The following is a 16,444-nucleotide window of genomic DNA, read 5'->3' as shown; positions in this document are numbered from 1 at the left end:
AAATGTACACATGTTTTGATTTTTTTCAAATTTACCAGCATTGGAATTATAGTAAGAGTCCCATTACTTTTTCCCAGAACCGAGGCTTGAACCCAGGGTCTATTCAAGTGCTCTCCCACTGAGCTACACACCTTACTCCCTTACAAGATTGTCTGGCCCAAGGCCCACGGACTGCATGCACCCAGGTCAGGTATGCCTGGGGCTCAACACAACATGGTAAACTGAATTAAATGTGATATGATGTTTTTTTTGAAACTCAACTGGGAAGTTCTTCACAATGAATCTTATATTCTGACGGTGTTTTGATGCCTGGAAGATACTTTTAAGAATCTGTTTCAAGGGCTAGAGAATGACTCAATGGATAACGTACTTGAGGCAAAAGCATGAGGCCATGAGTTCAAATCCCCGGCATCCACGTAAAGACTCTGGGTGTGGCAGCATGCTCTAGTAACTCCAGCAATGGGGCTTAGAGATAGACAGATCTTGGAGGTGTTTGATCCTGCCTCAAAAGTAAGGAAGAGAAATGATTGAGAAAGATAGCCTGATGTAAGCCTTTTGTTTCCACACATAGCTGCACAGGCAAGTGCACTCACACACTTGTGTACTCAACACACGTAGCACACACATACACACACACACAAATCTACTTCTAAAATGTGAAGTTACACTAAAGAAAATTAAATTTAGTTAAACTTTATATTCTACTAGACACCTTGGGATTGGTTAAAAACCTGCTCAAGGCTCTTTGACTTTATTGATGAAATTCTTCAGTTGGTGGAAAGATCCAGTGAAAGGATATTTACTATTTTCTGAGCCTTAGGTTCAAAAATTTGTGGTGTTTCTGGTGAAATTTGCTGCACCCCAGTGTGTTAACACAGCTGTTATGATTTCTGTCGTGTTATATTTGTGCTCAATAGGATCACTGAGAGTTCACAGGAAATGCTAATTAGCAAAGATGCAGATTTTAATACAAGTGCTTTCATGAATACAGTGAGTGAATTATTTGTCTCTTTAACCAACTTCTGGCAGAAGGTAGTCAAATAAAATTCCACTCTAAGTAGCAGCTATTTTGGGGTTAATTTTAGGATCCTTAAATCCTTCATTATTTGAGGGACTACTCCATAGAGGAGACTAGCCCTGGACAGCTCGGTCAGTAAATTGTTTTCTGTGAGGGCATGAAGACCTAAGCTCAGTCATTAACATCAGCATCATTTAAAACACAGGGCTTGGTGGCTTGCCCTTGTAACCCTAGCACTGAGACAGGGGGATCCTTGGGTGTCCTGACCAAGCAGCTTAGCCTTAACAGCAAGTCCCAGGGATAATGACAAATTCTCGTCTCATGAAACAAGGGCCTGATGCCCTGAGGAGCAACATTTGAGGCTGCCCTCTGCCTTCCACGTGCAAGCACACACATAAACACACACGAAGTATACAAATATACACTTTCAGAGTCTGTTTTCCAAAACTATTGCATTGAGGACAGCCTGGAAACCCACAGGACACTAATTCACACTCAGAGATGTCGTATTTAACCAACAGGCTTCCAAAGCTGTGTGGATCTGTGAGTAATGACTGAAATTTCCCTTTCACCCTCTCCTCTCCACTCTGACCTGGACACTGAAGTGGCTCTTATACTCTTGCCCTTCTCCACTGTTCTCTAAAGCAGCCAGAAAAGCTAGAAGCACTTTTAAATGCTCACATTGGATTGTAACAGTCTTTCTGCTCAAAACCCTTGAGTAATGTTCCTTGTTTCCTAGGAGACCCTGAAGCCTCTGCCTGCCAGTCTTCTCCACGGCCGTACTCCACTCTCCTTCCCACCAGGCCCCAGGTGCCCTTTCCTGCTTATGTTCCCCTAGGACCCACCTTCCTACCAGAACTTCACCCTGGGTGTCCTTCTGATGGAAAGAGTACTCTACCCTCTATTGTGAAGCTAGCTTTGGGTTTTATTTACATGTTACTTCTTCACTGGGCAAGGGAAAATTAGACCTCTTCATTCTCTCCTTCATTGTAGGACTTAAATGATTATTTGCGTAAGTATAGGTTTAACATTAGACTCCCTCCAAGCTTTGCCACAGCAGGATAAATTTCTTATAACTGTTTATTATACCTCTCTCATGATTGAGTTATTCTTGCCAACACAGTGGCTGACATGTTGGAGAACTTATTTATTGGATGGATGATTGCAAAATCAGGTGCTCTGTAGATATTCATGACTTCAACATGGCACCAAGAAGGTAATCCTAGGTCTACAAATGTGAGTTTAGACACTATTGGACCTCTCTGTACTTATTTGTCTAGCTATATAATTACCCAAGTGCACTGAGTCGCTGGACATCCACCATTTACCTGCAGAGAGATCATGGGCAAGGCACTGACAGAGCATGCTGGGACCATGTTCCTGCTGAAAGCTTTCATTAGCAACTGAGATGAGGGCCTTGGTGCTCTGCCCATCAGCCTGATGGGCAGCTGAAGGGGCTACCCAGGTGCAAGGCATTACAATCAGAGTCCAAAAGGATCTCACAGCACAGATCAGGAAGAGGACCAAAGAACAATATATAACTTACAGGACATTTGAGAGAGAATACTGGGCTCCTCTGAATGTAACTGAGCAGATATGGAATGAGGGATTTTAAGACCTACACCTGAATGTCAAGGAGATTCTAATTCATTAGCTGAGTCAGTATATGACTCAATGGTATGCTTTTCAGGGACACTGATTTGATGTTGGGGTCCTTCATTAGAAGTGTGTCAATGCCTTCCCTGGGTGGACCATCTTTGCTCTGCTATGTTCAGGTCCCTAGAAGCTGATGACAAGAGCCACGTGGCTGCAGGGATTCCAACTATGTAATGAGAAAGAAGAGCAGGAGGCTGAGGCTTCTGGGTAACTGAGAAGGCCTTAGGAGACCACAACGGGGGTGAGAAACATCAAGCGCTAGTGAGGGCTGTTAGACTCGTTCCCTGTGCTGTAAGAGGCGGACTTGGGACAAACTGGAAAACTGCAGGGAATAGATCTCAGCTGCATTTGAGGAGCAGAGGTATGGGTTAAGAGTGGGCTGGGGAGAGCTCATCTACGGGTAACTAAATTTCTCTTAGGAAAAGAGCCTTAGGAAACCGTGAGTTTATAGAGGGAGGGTTCACCAGGTTTGCAAGGGGCCCTTGGTTCTTATAAAGGTCCCAAACCTCCTATAACCTGGACCTTAGCATGTTTGGAGTGCCATGCCAGAGATAAATAAGCAGTTAAAGTCATTGTTTTGAAAGATCTTGTGTAAGTTAGTGTTCCATTGGCTTACCTCAAAGCAAATAATATAGTGGGCTAGAATGAGATTTCCAGCAATTTCTGATTTTCATGAGAGAAATAATATAGTTCTAGTCACTTTGGGGGTCAGTTTCTTCTTATAGATGGGAATAATGTCAATTTATAAAAACTTCTTGAGCCAGACTTGGTGGCACATACCTTTAATTCCTGGTACTAGAGAGGCACTGGCAGGCAGATCACTGTGACTTTGAGGTTATCCTGGTGTACATGGTGAATTCCAGGCTAGCCAAGGTTCCATAGTGAGACCCTGTATGGGATGCGCTGATCACATCCTTCCCCCAAAGCTCAGGGACCATTGACGAAGAAAGGAATGAAGATTGTCAGAGCCAGAGAGGGTGGTCCTTCAAGGACACAACGGGGTGGGTTGCCCGTGTGAACTCACAGTGATCGTGAAAGCTCAAGCCAGACAAAAATCTCCAGGTGAGGAGCCACTGGCACCCTCTGTTGGGAGAGAAATAATCAGGTTTTGTTTTTTTTTTTTTTTTTTTGTTTTTTTTTTTTTTTGGTTTTTTTTGAGACAGGGTTTCTCTGTGTAGCTTTGCGCCTTTCCTGGGACTCACTTGGTAGTCCAGGCTGGCCTCGAACTCACAGAGATCCGCCTGGCTCTGCCTCCCGAGTGCTGGGATTAAAGGCGTGCGCCACCACCGCCCGGCCAGGTTTTGTTTTTAAATGGTGTGACCCTGGTAGGTAGACGACATTACAGGGCAGTTGGGCAACACAAATTGGACTGGTGTTGTATGACAAAACTTAACCCTTGGGAGGTAGGTGCACCACACCTGTCTGCTTACCCAAGATAGGGAGCCCATGACAGACCAAAGTCTGGATACCCCAAAGTCTAACTTGCTGAGTTTTATAGGGGTTGGTTACTTATAGGAGCAGAAATGACTCAAAGGCAGTTGAATCCCCAAAGCCCACCCAAGCATGGGTGACAGTTCACAAAAGCTGGGAAAACTCAAGCACCCTGCACAGCCTGTAGGCAGCTCAACAGGTTGGAGAGTGTCCTTCCCAAGTGACTCTGGTCTAAACCTCTTCCAGAAAGGGATCTGGTCTCCTGAGAGTCTTCTTCACAGTTTGGGATTCTCGGTTGTTATTGTTAACCCTGGCAGGGAGGAGCTTAGTGAATCTGGTCAAGTTTTTTTTTTTTTTTTTTTTTTTTGAGCCATTTACCTTCCTGCTTAAGGAGATTCCAGCAGGATGGAATGTTTCAACGTAGGAGGAAGCTGTTACATAACAGCTGGGTGGGGGTGGGTGGGAGGGGGTTTTAGGGAGGCAGGATTTAAAAGAAAACATGAAATTGGATAGGTAGGGGAGGTGAGGGTGAATCTAGGAGAAATTATGGAATATGATCAAAATACCTTGTATGAAATTCTCAAAGAATGAAAAACTAGTTTTTAAAAGAAATACAAATAAAATTCCTTGAATTGTGTACTTACTGGTTACATTTCATTAAAATTTAGGAATTATTAATGAACACGAATTACGTTTTCTAAAGGCTTAAGCTACCTTGGGACAGCCTTAGGCTTCACTCTAGTCAGGGTCCTGGTGTGGGTTACCCAGCTGGCTTTCCTGCTGTAACATGGCCATAGCTTGGTGGCCAGAGTGCTGCTAAGATTCCCCATTCGTTGACTTGTCACTTGTATTCTAGTTTTGGGAGAGGGTAAATGATGTCTAGAGACTTTCCCACTAGAACAGTCAAGTACAATCTTGTTTCTTTTTACATGTCATCTTCATTTTTCAAGTAAAGCCCCTAGGTCAAAGGTAAGATGTGCTTTAGTTACGTGAAATGCTTACTAAGCTACTCTGAGAGGGCTGAAGAGACGGCTCCGTGGATAAGAGCACTCACTTCTCCTGCAGAGGACCTGGGTTCGGTGCCCAGCACTGACACAGTGGCTCAAAACCACCTGTAACTCCAGTTCCAGAGGTTATGACATCCTCTTCTGGCCTCCAGGGCCACTGCACCCATGTGGTACACATACATACATGCAGGCAAGCATTCATACACATAGAATTAAAATAAATAAATCATGTAGAAAATGAAATGACCTTGACAACATGTCCAAGGCAGGGAGGGGGGGACTAGAGGAGCCTCTCTATTAGTTAGACACCTGGCAGAAATCACTCTGGATTTGTCACAGGATAAATGGAGGCCTTGACTTCTGGTCTCAGTAAAACAGACTTGGTTTCTGCCAGTCTCTTGACTTACCCCTGGGGGCTGAATTTTGCACTAGAATTTGAAGAAGCAGAGTGTGGCACTTTTGCACCTAGTTAATATTGGTGAGTTCATTGTGTGCTTATCCCTATTTAAAGAGCTCAAAAGTAAATATCCCATCTCTTGTTGATTATGTAACATGCATCTCATTTAGCTGCATTGTCTAACAAAGGGTAATTAGTATGAACATAATACTTGGAAAGCATATCAGAATAACTTTTAGTAATAATCAATAGTAAAATACATAACTGGGCCCAGTGGACAGGAGATAAAAAATAATTTTGAATTTTCCATTGAGCTGTTCAGAATCAGAAAGACAAACAAATGCATATATTGGTATATGTCTATGTATCGCCTAGCAGCAGTTCGCAATGTACGGATTATGACTCCTTTGGGGGGGGCTCTAACGACCTTTTACCAGGGTCACCTAAGACCATCAGAAAACACTGATATTTACAATTTGTAACAGTAGCAAAAATTATACTTATGAAGTAGCAATGAAATAATTTTGTAGTTGGGGGTCACCACAACATAAGGAACTGTATTAAATGGTTGCAGCATCAGAAAGATTGAAAACCACTAGATGTTTTTTTGTTGTTTTTGTTTGTTTGTTTGAATATTCAGGCTGTATACTGAGCCATGCTAAGGCTTTAGAGAAACCCAGGATGGACTCCCAATGCCCGGACTTAACTCCAAAGGATACTTAAATCCAGAGAAAGCTGTGAACATCTGGGCTCTGAGAACATTCTTGTCTTGGGAGGGAAGGCTTGTGTAAGTTTACGGGGCTTTCCACCCTGACAGACCGCCAATCTTGGCAGCCAAGAGGCCTCCAAGAGTAAAGTGTGACCCTTAAATATCAAAGGCTTATTGTGAAATAAAGCCCTAAGCAGGTCACCGACTCAGTCGTGACTCATGTCTTGGGGTCCATCGCAGATGATGAGTGGAATGTAGCTCTTCTCAAGTAGGAGTACTGAGGGTTAAATCAGAACGCTTAACTTGAAAGATCCAGATCTGGTCCCCCGGGAGAGGTCAGGAAAAGCGGTTTTGAGGGGCGATCCCACTGGCTTCCCTAATCCTGGAAAGGGTGTATCAAACCATGATGCCATATTAGAAGATACAGGGGTGTGTGTGTCGAGGGGCAGGGGTCTCCTTCGAGGAAGGCAACCTCAATTCTGGGTCACCTTTCTGCCCTGCGCAAGTCCTGGCTCAGACCCATCTCTGTCCATATTCTCTTTTCCAGACCCTTCGGCCACCTTCCAATCAGCCCCCATCCTCTGGCACGTCCTTCTAGGGACTGGGGAGGCTTCGGGGGTGTCAGGCAAGCCAGATCACCAAGATCATTGCAGCCAGGAGCCTGGCTAAAGGAGGGAGGAGGACCCTGGACGCAGCCACGGTGGGTGCGCCCTGCCAAGGAAGGCGGAGGGCGGAGCGGAGAAGGAGGGAAAGGGAGGGCGTGAGAGCGAGTGAGACACAAGAAAAGCTTGCGCGCCACCGCCCTCCTCGGGAGAGAGGCTGGAGTGAGGCTGAGCAGAGAACCGCATTTCAATGAGGAACAGCCCCGGCGCATCCGTGCACTAGCGGCTGCAACCCAGACGCCCGTGCTCCGCAGATCCAGCCGCGCCCAGCCTTGCGAGGACATCTCCAGCAGCCGGCCACAGACAACCCAGCGGCCACCCGCGACCGGTGCGTGTTTTGCCTGGGTTGGGGAAGGAGCGGGCAGGCCCCACGGTGCCATCTGACCGCAGCTCTGGTGGCCTTAGCCAGGGTGGACCCCACTGGGCGGCAGCCGCCCCGCCCGCCGTTCCTCGAAAGGCGGCTGCCTGGGGCTGGCCAGTCTGGACCGGCCCGGAGGCGTTGTGTGCCCGCGGCCCCGGGGCTGCTGGCTCCTGCCTCTTTTGTCTGGTGCCACCCGGCTTTAAATAGGGAGTCTGGCAAGCTGGGCCCACCAGGCTTTCCATCGCCTTGTTGTTGGAGATGGAGAGTCGGGGCGGAGGAGCCGGAAGAGGCGCTTGTCATTGTCAGGACTGGCTGTGGAGCTAGAACCAAGTGGGCTAGGAAGGAGTGGCTGGGCCTGGCTTCTTATTGTGTGTGCGTTCCGGAGTGCCCAGGAGAGCGGCATGTGCCTGGTGACAGGGGGCTGCAGTGTGGGTGTTGCAAGTACCTTTTTGCATGGTCTCAAGTTCCTCTGGGGACAGCCAGGCAGCCTCGTGTACGAATTAGTACCTGCAGTGCTAAAAGCATGCAGAGAGGAAAAGACATTTTCTTCCTAGGGGGAGCGCACACACAGCGCCGCATTGCCCCACAAAAGAGGCTGCTTTTGAAAACCAGGTTTTGCGAGGCATCACCGCTGGATTTAGCAAGGAAATGCTAGTGGATGAGAGAAGCAACAAGAAGATTTCATTCAAACCGGCTCCCTTTCTGACTGCACCTGTGAATGTGTGCCCAGGTTACTGTGCACACACTCTCAGCTGCCACACTACAGGGTGTTCCGCAAACCTCCCCCCCCCAAAAAAAAAAAAACGTGTCATGACTGTTCCTAAATATATCGCCTTTCAATGAGAAAGGAAAGTAGGGCAGCATTTCAGGTATCGAATGTTGCATGAATGCAGGTTAGGAGAAATTTCAAGAGAAGTCATATGCAGGAAAATTTAGAAGATGCTCACATCCTGTGATGTGTTGGCTTGGGGTGGTGCACGCACTCAGAAGATGCACGCGTGTGTCTTTTATTCCATGTATTTCTATTCACCTGAATCCGAATCAAACTGCTAAAATATGCCTTGGATTTCCAGATGTGGTACCTAGGGTTTATGCTAGATTCTTGTGTGTGTGTGTGTGTGTGTGTGTGTGTGTGTGTGTGTGTTTCTAAATTGCTGAAATGTGAGCTCATTCACAGAGAGAAAGGTGAATATAGCTATTCCCCAGAATGGTGAGAAATCTCACAGAGAACAATGGTGCTTTTCTGGCTTTGTGATATTTATAGGAAATGTTCACATTCTTCTCCACCCATGATTTGTGGTCTCTGTGGCTGAGGGCTGTGAGTACCTTCTAGGTGCCAGTACACATCTCGAGACCTCTAGCCACTCATAGTCTGTGAATGCAGGTCTGGCATGCTCTAGCCACCATCCTCTACAGGAAGTGGAAGCCCAGGGAATTTTCTTCTGGAGTTCTTAGTTCACATGTACAACTAAGTCTCTGAAAGCTGAGCCAGCAGAGGTGAAGGACAGAGCACCTGTTTTCATACCACACATGACTACCGGAAGACCAACATGTGTAGGGCAGGCTTTGACCTTCACTTAGTGAAATCTGTGGCCTTGACAGCAATTTCCTTTTGAGCATAGTTCTGCTTTGGGGGCACCATCTCCTCCTGCTCACTGATGGGAAGCAGGAGAGGTAATCCCTGCCCTGGATGAACCCGTGACTCAACCAAACAAACTCTTCTCTCTTTTAAGTCATTTTCTTTTTTCACTTCGTTTGGATTCTTGTTCCTAAAAGCACTCCCAGCTTGAACAACTGCCAACACTTCTTGGCGACTGTGAAAGGCTGAAGACCCTTGGTACTTGATTTCCATTGTCTCTGGTCACATCACTGTGCCACCCTTTGCTAGGTCTCTGTTTATTTCTTTTTGTTTATATCTACTTGGAAGGAAGCCTCTAGGAATGGAAGAATGACCAATGCCTTTAAAAAGGAAGGAAATCCAATCAAACACCACCTTGACCTTTATCACTTGGGGAGTTCTGAAGAGTACTGAGTGGGCTTAACAGAGCAGTCTTCTCCAACCCTCCTTCCCGCCCCTCCCCCCTCCTCCCTCTTCCTTTCTCTCTCCTCCCTCTCTCCCTTCCCCCATTTTTTCAACTCCCATTCTCAACTCGCACACCTTTTTGAAGACATATTAACAAATATATGGACAAAGTAGGAGCAGGTACCAATATCGGAGCAGAATTTTGGTTCTGTTGTGCAGCTAACACCTACAGGATTGGTCCCAGTGGTGACTCTTTTGAAGTTATTTACTTCAAAATCAACAAAACCACTTCATAGCTTGTAGAGTTTTAATGAAGATGCAAAATTAGATTATGATTGATTATTTGAGACACGAGAGTCAGTTTTTCTGTTGGAAGAGAAGATGCACTGAACTCAAACTGAGGTTTTAATCCTACTGTGATCCCTTTGTGCCCCTCCCCCCCACCCAGGCCTCTCAGTGGACTTTCCAACACAAGAGCTCCTGGTTGGTTAGGTGTTCAGCACCAAGTCACCGAGTTAGACAGGTGTGATAGCTACAAAACTCATGTTTTCCATGGGACCAGGGCCTAGTGTCACAGGGCTGGGGCGAAGAGCACCTACTTTGGAATCAAGAGAAATCAAACTTGAAAATTCATCTCCCTCAACTGTAACTTGGAGACTCTGGGTAAATTCGGTTTTCCAGACCTAGCTTTGATGAGACTAGCTGCCTCGTGTGAGTTTTAGAAGAGGTTTTTGTTTGTGTCGATTTTAACGCATTATATAACTGATCGCTGAATCCTAGGGTCACTGTATCCTAGACACCAATTTTACTTCATTTCTGGACTGCAAATTCTCTAGTTATGATTTTGTGTGTGAATTTCCTTACTACAAGTTTTAGTTCATCAACTAACTAATTAATTTAGAGCTTTTTGAGACAGGGTCTCATGTAGCCCAGGTTGACCCTCAAACTTACTATGTAGCTGAAGATGGCCCATCATGCTTGGTTTATCACAAATTTTAAATTAAATTGATTCATTCAACTGATACATAAACCCACTCTGAATAGCTCAGGAGTCAATTTGCTGAAAGTGAAAGGCTAGTCACAAGTAGTAGTTTTGTTGAGTTTGGGGAAACGTTCCATCAGTGACTTGGGAAGTACAAGGGAGCTTTGTTCTTCCTTCAGACATCTATCACACTTATAGTCTATCTCAGTGTGTCTGGAATTTTGTCATTAAAAATGTATCCTGAGGCTTTTCCACTTTCCAGATTGTTGGGCTGAAACTCTGCTCTTCCCGCAAGGAGGACAATTTCTTTATCAGTTAACTTCTATCAAGAATGGTTCATCCAATAAGCAGCTTGCTGCATCAGGGCCCCATAGAAAGCAGACTGGGGACTGTGGCCATTCAGATCTCCTTTCCAGAGGCTCATGGTATGGCAGTCAGATGCCTTTCTTGCAAGAGCAGGTAGGAGAAGGCTCTGTCTCTACTAGTTATCTCTGGGCCAGGGTCAGGAATAGAAAGCATACTTTATTTAAACAAATCTGTGCTCATCGCATGCAAGCTTTGTGTGTACTAGTAGTTAATATGAATGATGAAGTAGGTGCTAGTCTTATTCCTCTTTGTAACGGAGTTTTACAGGTGCCAATCAAGTAGATTTCTCAAGTTATATAGTTAATACTGGGTCAGGTGCGTTCAACAGCCTCAATGAAGCCTTGGCTTCCTTAACCACAGAGATAGAGTGATCCTTAGGTGGACAGCGAACTATATTGCCAAGTAAACACATCTTTCATTTTCCCCCTTCCCGATCCTTTCCCTCTCTCTCCTCACCTTCCTCTTATCTCCCCCCTCCTCTTCCTCTCACCCGCCCTCTTTATTGTCATCTTCTCTTTCTAGCCCATTTTATTACCAAGAACAAGCAAAAGGTCTGAGGGGAGGTCACTTTTTAGCATATGGGATACGTGTTTATGTTCAAAGTCTTCCTTAAAAGTAGGTAGAACCTCCCATTGATTCAATTTCTTCTCCACTTGGCGGTAGGGAGCACACACTAATTAAAGCTCCTACAGTCTGACCACCAAATGCTACCCGCTTCATTTCCCCAGCCTGCTCATTTTTCTACCTGCCTATGGGATTAGCACACTACCTGGGCACAGCTCATAGGAACGAACCATCAGGCAAAGCTGGAGTGTGGGAGTGGGGAAGGACGTTCCTGATTGAAATAGCTCTCAACTGTATTACTCGGAGAAACGTAAGAGGAAATACCCCAGGCCTCAGTTTCTCCACTTAGAAATATGCAGGTGACACCTTGAGAGGGTATGACGACGGCAGCCTGAGGGATGGCAGGCAGACAGCGGTGGGAGTGTGTATAACCAAACTCTGGTTGAGTAATAGGCTGTTAGCACTGAGATCTGCTTTTTTTTCTATTCCTTGCTTATCCTCCTCCTCTTTCTCTCCCACTCCACAACCCAAATACATCACCAGTCACGGCAATGTTTCCTCCCAGCTGCTCTCAGAGCCTCTCAACCCACGAGCTTCAGGTAACCGGGTCTATGTCTCTTTCTGGGGCTCGCAGGTTCCACGCACAAGCCAGTCATGTCGTTCGGCAGAGATATGGAGTTGGAGCATTTTGATGAGCGGGACAAGGCGCAGAGGTACAGCCGGGGGTCCCGGGTGAACGGTCTGCCCAGTCCCACACACAGCGCCCACTGCAGCTTCTACCGCACCCGCACGCTGCAGACGCTCAGCTCCGAGAAGAAAGCCAAGAAGGTTCGATTCTACAGAAATGGTGACCGCTACTTCAAAGGGATTGTGTACGCCATCTCCCCAGACCGCTTCCGATCCTTCGAGGCCCTGCTGGCTGATTTGACCCGAACTCTCTCGGATAATGTGAATTTGCCCCAGGGGGTGAGAACCATCTACACCATCGATGGACTCAAGAAGATCTCCAGCCTGGACCAGCTGGTGGAAGGTGAGCTTTTGAGAGCCTCTGGGGACCCTGCAGGCCACTGAGGCCACTGAGGGTCACTTATCTGTTAGCCCATGCCTAGGAGCCTCTTACTGCTTAACATGCTTAAGTTTCCTGTTCTGTGAAAAACGAAAAGAAAGAGAATGGTGATTAGCCAGGTATCCCCTAATAATGACAGGCAGAAGGAAAAGGTGTCAGCTCCCAAAGCATCCTGTCCGCCTTCTCAAACCCATGTCCTGTTACTCTTAAAAGCTCCTTTTTGTGTCCTCAGCTGCACAGGTCAGTGGTCTTTCTAAGACACCAACTGAACTTTTGGATCATGATGCCCAAAGGGTCTTGAAGTGTGGATATGAAATTTTAGAGTGGAGAGGGACCTTGGAAAGATATAAAACCCATTCATTTCATCACTGGGGACCTGAGACCAAGAAACCCAAATAGTATGTCTGTGGTTGTACGATAAGCTAGTGGTGACTGCTGGACCAAAATGGGGTCTTCTAACAATGCTTTCCCCTGGGTGCCTCCTGAGGAGGGTGACTGTCTTCCTGTGGCATTTGAGAACAAGAAGAAATTAGTCTGTTCGTATTATTTTAAAATCCAGTACGTTCTAACAGATAATCTGTTGTGGGCATTTCATGTGAAAACAGGGCAGTTCGGTTCCAAGGATGAGGTTTGGCTCATCATCGTTTGAACACAGCATGGAGTCTTTCGTTGCTGTAGAAATCATAACCAATTTTAATGACTTTGGGTGTAATAACCGGTACTGAGTATCCCTGAGATTCCTTTGGAGAGGTCGTTCTGAGCTTAAGTTCTGAAGGTGAGGATAAAGAGGGCGGCACCATCAGACCACATACAGCCTACTGTCACTCTGTTTTTCATCCAGCAGGATTTGGCCAGGTCCCACTGTCCAGCTGGGTCCTGGGCTTGTATAGGTAGCAGGGAGCATTCCATCCTGCCTCATTGGAGTCCAGGCTTACAGCCACATGGCTGCGTACAGGCAGAGCCCCCTCGTCTTCCTCTGTAGCTGGGTCTTGCATGTGACCCCCCTTTCTCCTGGTCCCCCTGCAGGAGTGCCAGTCCAGGCACAGTATGACTGGACTCTAGCCGGTGTGGAGCAGCCTGAGCTTTGTGTGTTTACTTTTCGGGAATTCACATCTCTTTGGTGGCTTGTCGCCTTGCCAAGACGCCTGTAGCGTTGGCTCTTTTCCTTCTATTCAGAGGTTGGTACTTCCAGCAAATTAAAGAGGAAGACTGACGTGAAGTCTCTCTGTGTCAACTTTGATTTTTTGTGCCATGTCCTTCGTACGACCTTGGTAAATACAAGGGAAAGTAAAACATTTGGTGGTGTTTTCCAAGCGCTCTGTAGCAAGATCAGATGGGTCGGGTATCTGACCAGTCACCAAGACATCCTGTGTGGAGTAATGATGTTATAGAAAAAAAAATGCGCTCAGATCTCAGCATGTCCTCGATAGTTGGGGGGTTGATGCCTCCTTCTGTCCTAGAGTCACTTGTGTGGCATCTTAAGGCAGGGGTGCTTCTGCTCAAAGTTGGTCTGGACTCACCATTGCCATTGGTCGAAGAGTGGCCATGGGAGTGGCTGGTGACCATACTGCCTGTCTAGCAGTGACATGACTGGTCACCGCCATCTCTCCTCATCTCCTGTTTATAATATAATGCCTGCTCTGAGTTATTGCTGTCTTGGTTGAAGACAGTTGTGATGGCTGAAGTTACTGAGCATGTGTTCAGTCCTAGTCAGAGTCCTCTTGAGTGTCCAAGTCCTTATGGTTCACACAGTAATCCTGAGAGGGGAAAAACCACACATCGGGAAATGGGAGAGGTAAGATTTGAACTCGTTTCTAGAACGTCAGGAAGGCAGGTGCTAAGATGCACTATGCTGTTTCGCTGGCTCCTGCAAAAGGCACTCTTGTGTCTGTTCCAGTGTGTCCATTGTCTTCCGATGGACTGGGAAGGCAGACATTCGAGTACAAATTTATCCAGAGACCACCACCTATTCCTCTGCCTGGTAGTGGATCTCAAGGAAACGTTTTTTTCTTCTACTATTTCTTGGAAAACTTTTTTTTTTTTTTTGCAAATGTTTTTATTATTCATTTACTTCTAAGTACAGAAGCTGCTGATCTCAGGAACACAGGCATCTTTTAAAAAATATTTATTTATTTTATGTGTATGAGTGTTTTGTCTGCATGCATGTGTGTGCACCATGTGTGGACAGCACCTGCAGAGTCCAGAAGAGGGTGTCGGACACCCTGAAACTGGAGTTAGAGATGGTTGTGAGATACCATGTGAGAGCTGAGAACTGAACCTGGGTCCGCTGAAAGAGCAGCCAGTGCTCTCCACCACTGAGCTGTCTTTACAGCTCCTAAAGTCACTTTTGGACTTTCTCTCAATACTTCCCCCCATTCCCCAACTAATATAAAGTAACTGCTGATGGAATATTCTGATGTTTAAGATGGGTTTAACATTTTGTTGTTTTTTAAATATACCTTTTTCTTCTGGTTGAATGGTATCTTTAGTGCCATGTATGTGTCTACATTTTTTTTAAACTTTCAGTTAAAACTTTTTTTTTTATTCATAATTAGCGTGCAGCTGCACTTATGTTGAAATAGCTGGGAATTCATTGATATTTACTTTTTTGTCTATTACGGTTTTGCTTAGCCCATTAAAATGCAAAACATTGCTTCATCCTCATTAGGCCCATATCCCCCACTTCGGAAACTAATTCATGCAGACATCAGTTCATGATATCAGCTTTCTATTTCCCCTCCCAGTGTGACAAAGTTTGAGTTTTAATTTAAATCCCTTCAGTTGGTGTAGTGATTCGTGTGTTTGGCTTGCAATTATTTTTTAAAGTTTGTTCTTTCTCACTTGATCTCAGGCTAAAAATTCCAAGTAACTATGACAAATGCTGGCTTTATTTATAAATCTTATGGGCACTTTCTCTGTTTTATTATTAGACTCTGATCATTATGCATCAGTGTGCTCCAGGCACACTGATAGAGTGGCTCTGAGCACAAATTATGTAACAAGTGAATGTATGTCTGTACAAACAAGCGAATGTGCGTCTATGTCTGTATTATATGTGCATGCTGACATGTGTGTACACATGTGTACTTAAGGGTGACATTTCCAAGGATTTGCTATCAAAACAGTCTTGATAAGTTTTCACAAACCATGATGCTCACTAAGGACAGCTGTATTGCAGCCCTGTTTGGGCAGTGACTCACCTAGGGTGTGACCTCCTTCCCCAGTTTTGAGCCATTTTGATTCTACTTTTGGGATACAGCTGTTGTGGAGAAATCAGAGTACCACACCTAAGTCTTTCAGACTCTCAGGAGAGAGATGTGGCAGGATCCTGAACAATGGCTGGCTGGTTCCTCCCCTGCATTTACATCTGTGAGGCTGGAGGGCCAGAGCCTTCTCAAGATGCAGATGACACAGATAGTGAGTCCTTGGACATCAATAAGTCTGTGCCTGTTGGATCAGTACTGCTGGAAACAGTGGGATCCCCCCTCCCTTTCCTCCATCCCCACACATGTCTTTGCGCACGTTGCCTGACTCCACAGGAAATGCTTTGTCCAATCAACTGCATTTCACCCAGCAGTTAACTGATTTCTCTCCTGCCCTGACTTTGGCTTGTCTGTCTTTCAGGATGGTTTTCTTTCTATCTTGGTGTGGTGACTTTGCTCTCCATAGCTCATTTACTTTCACAGGGCCTCTCTCTGACATGTCAAACACCCTGGGCCTCTCTATGACATGTCAAATAACTTAAAAATTCCTTTCTGTAAAGCTCTAAAGCAGGCTTGCCATAAAAATCCCCAAAGGCAATGAGTGTAATAGTTGTCTTTTTCCTTTTTTATTTTTTTCAATCCTTTCTTAGTGTGACCAAACGTATTACAATCTACATGTAATTAATCCAGAATGTTAAATTTAAATGCATCCCTTTCTGTACCTTGCTTTTCACTTAACATTACTACCTTGGAAATCCTTTCTTATTAGAAACATTTTGAACAAGTATGTCCTTTTTATTTACTTCACCATATTCCTTATATGGGTATTTAGTTAACTAGCCTTCTCTTGATGAGATTTTAAGATATGTGTAACCCTTTGTTGCTACAAATAGCATTGCAGTGAGCACACTTGGATATATATTGCCCATTCCTGTTGGTGGTTCACTTTAGGATGACTGCATAGAAAACTATTGTGTGGAGGTAAAAGACTACTGGAGA

General features: G+C 45.4%; 1 protein-coding gene across 2 annotated transcripts in view; it reads left to right on the top strand.

The window, feature by feature from the left end:
- Nucleotides 1-7,022: 7,022 nt before the first annotated feature.
- The window catches only part of Dclk1 (doublecortin like kinase 1), a 298,047-nt gene continuing 288,625 nt past the window's right edge, over nt 7,023-16,444 (top strand). The window contains exons 1-2 of one of the 2 annotated variants that reach the window (XM_059265108.1): nt 7,023-7,208; nt 11,811-12,206. In XM_059265108.1, coding sequence (XP_059121091.1) covers nt 11,831-12,206 — 376 coding nt within the window. In that variant the 5' untranslated portion in view covers nt 7,023-7,208; nt 11,811-11,830. The remainder of the gene's footprint in view (nt 7,209-11,810; nt 12,207-16,444) is intronic. The other variant, XM_059265105.1, reaches the window with a different exon arrangement.

The sequence above is a fragment of the Peromyscus eremicus genome, chromosome 6 (genome assembly GCF_949786415.1).
Source record: "Peromyscus eremicus chromosome 6, PerEre_H2_v1, whole genome shotgun sequence".
Taxonomy (NCBI): Eukaryota; Metazoa; Chordata; class Mammalia; order Rodentia; family Cricetidae; genus Peromyscus; species Peromyscus eremicus.
The sequence above is the reverse complement of the archived record's forward strand: the minus strand, read 5'-3'. Positions and strand labels throughout refer to the sequence as shown.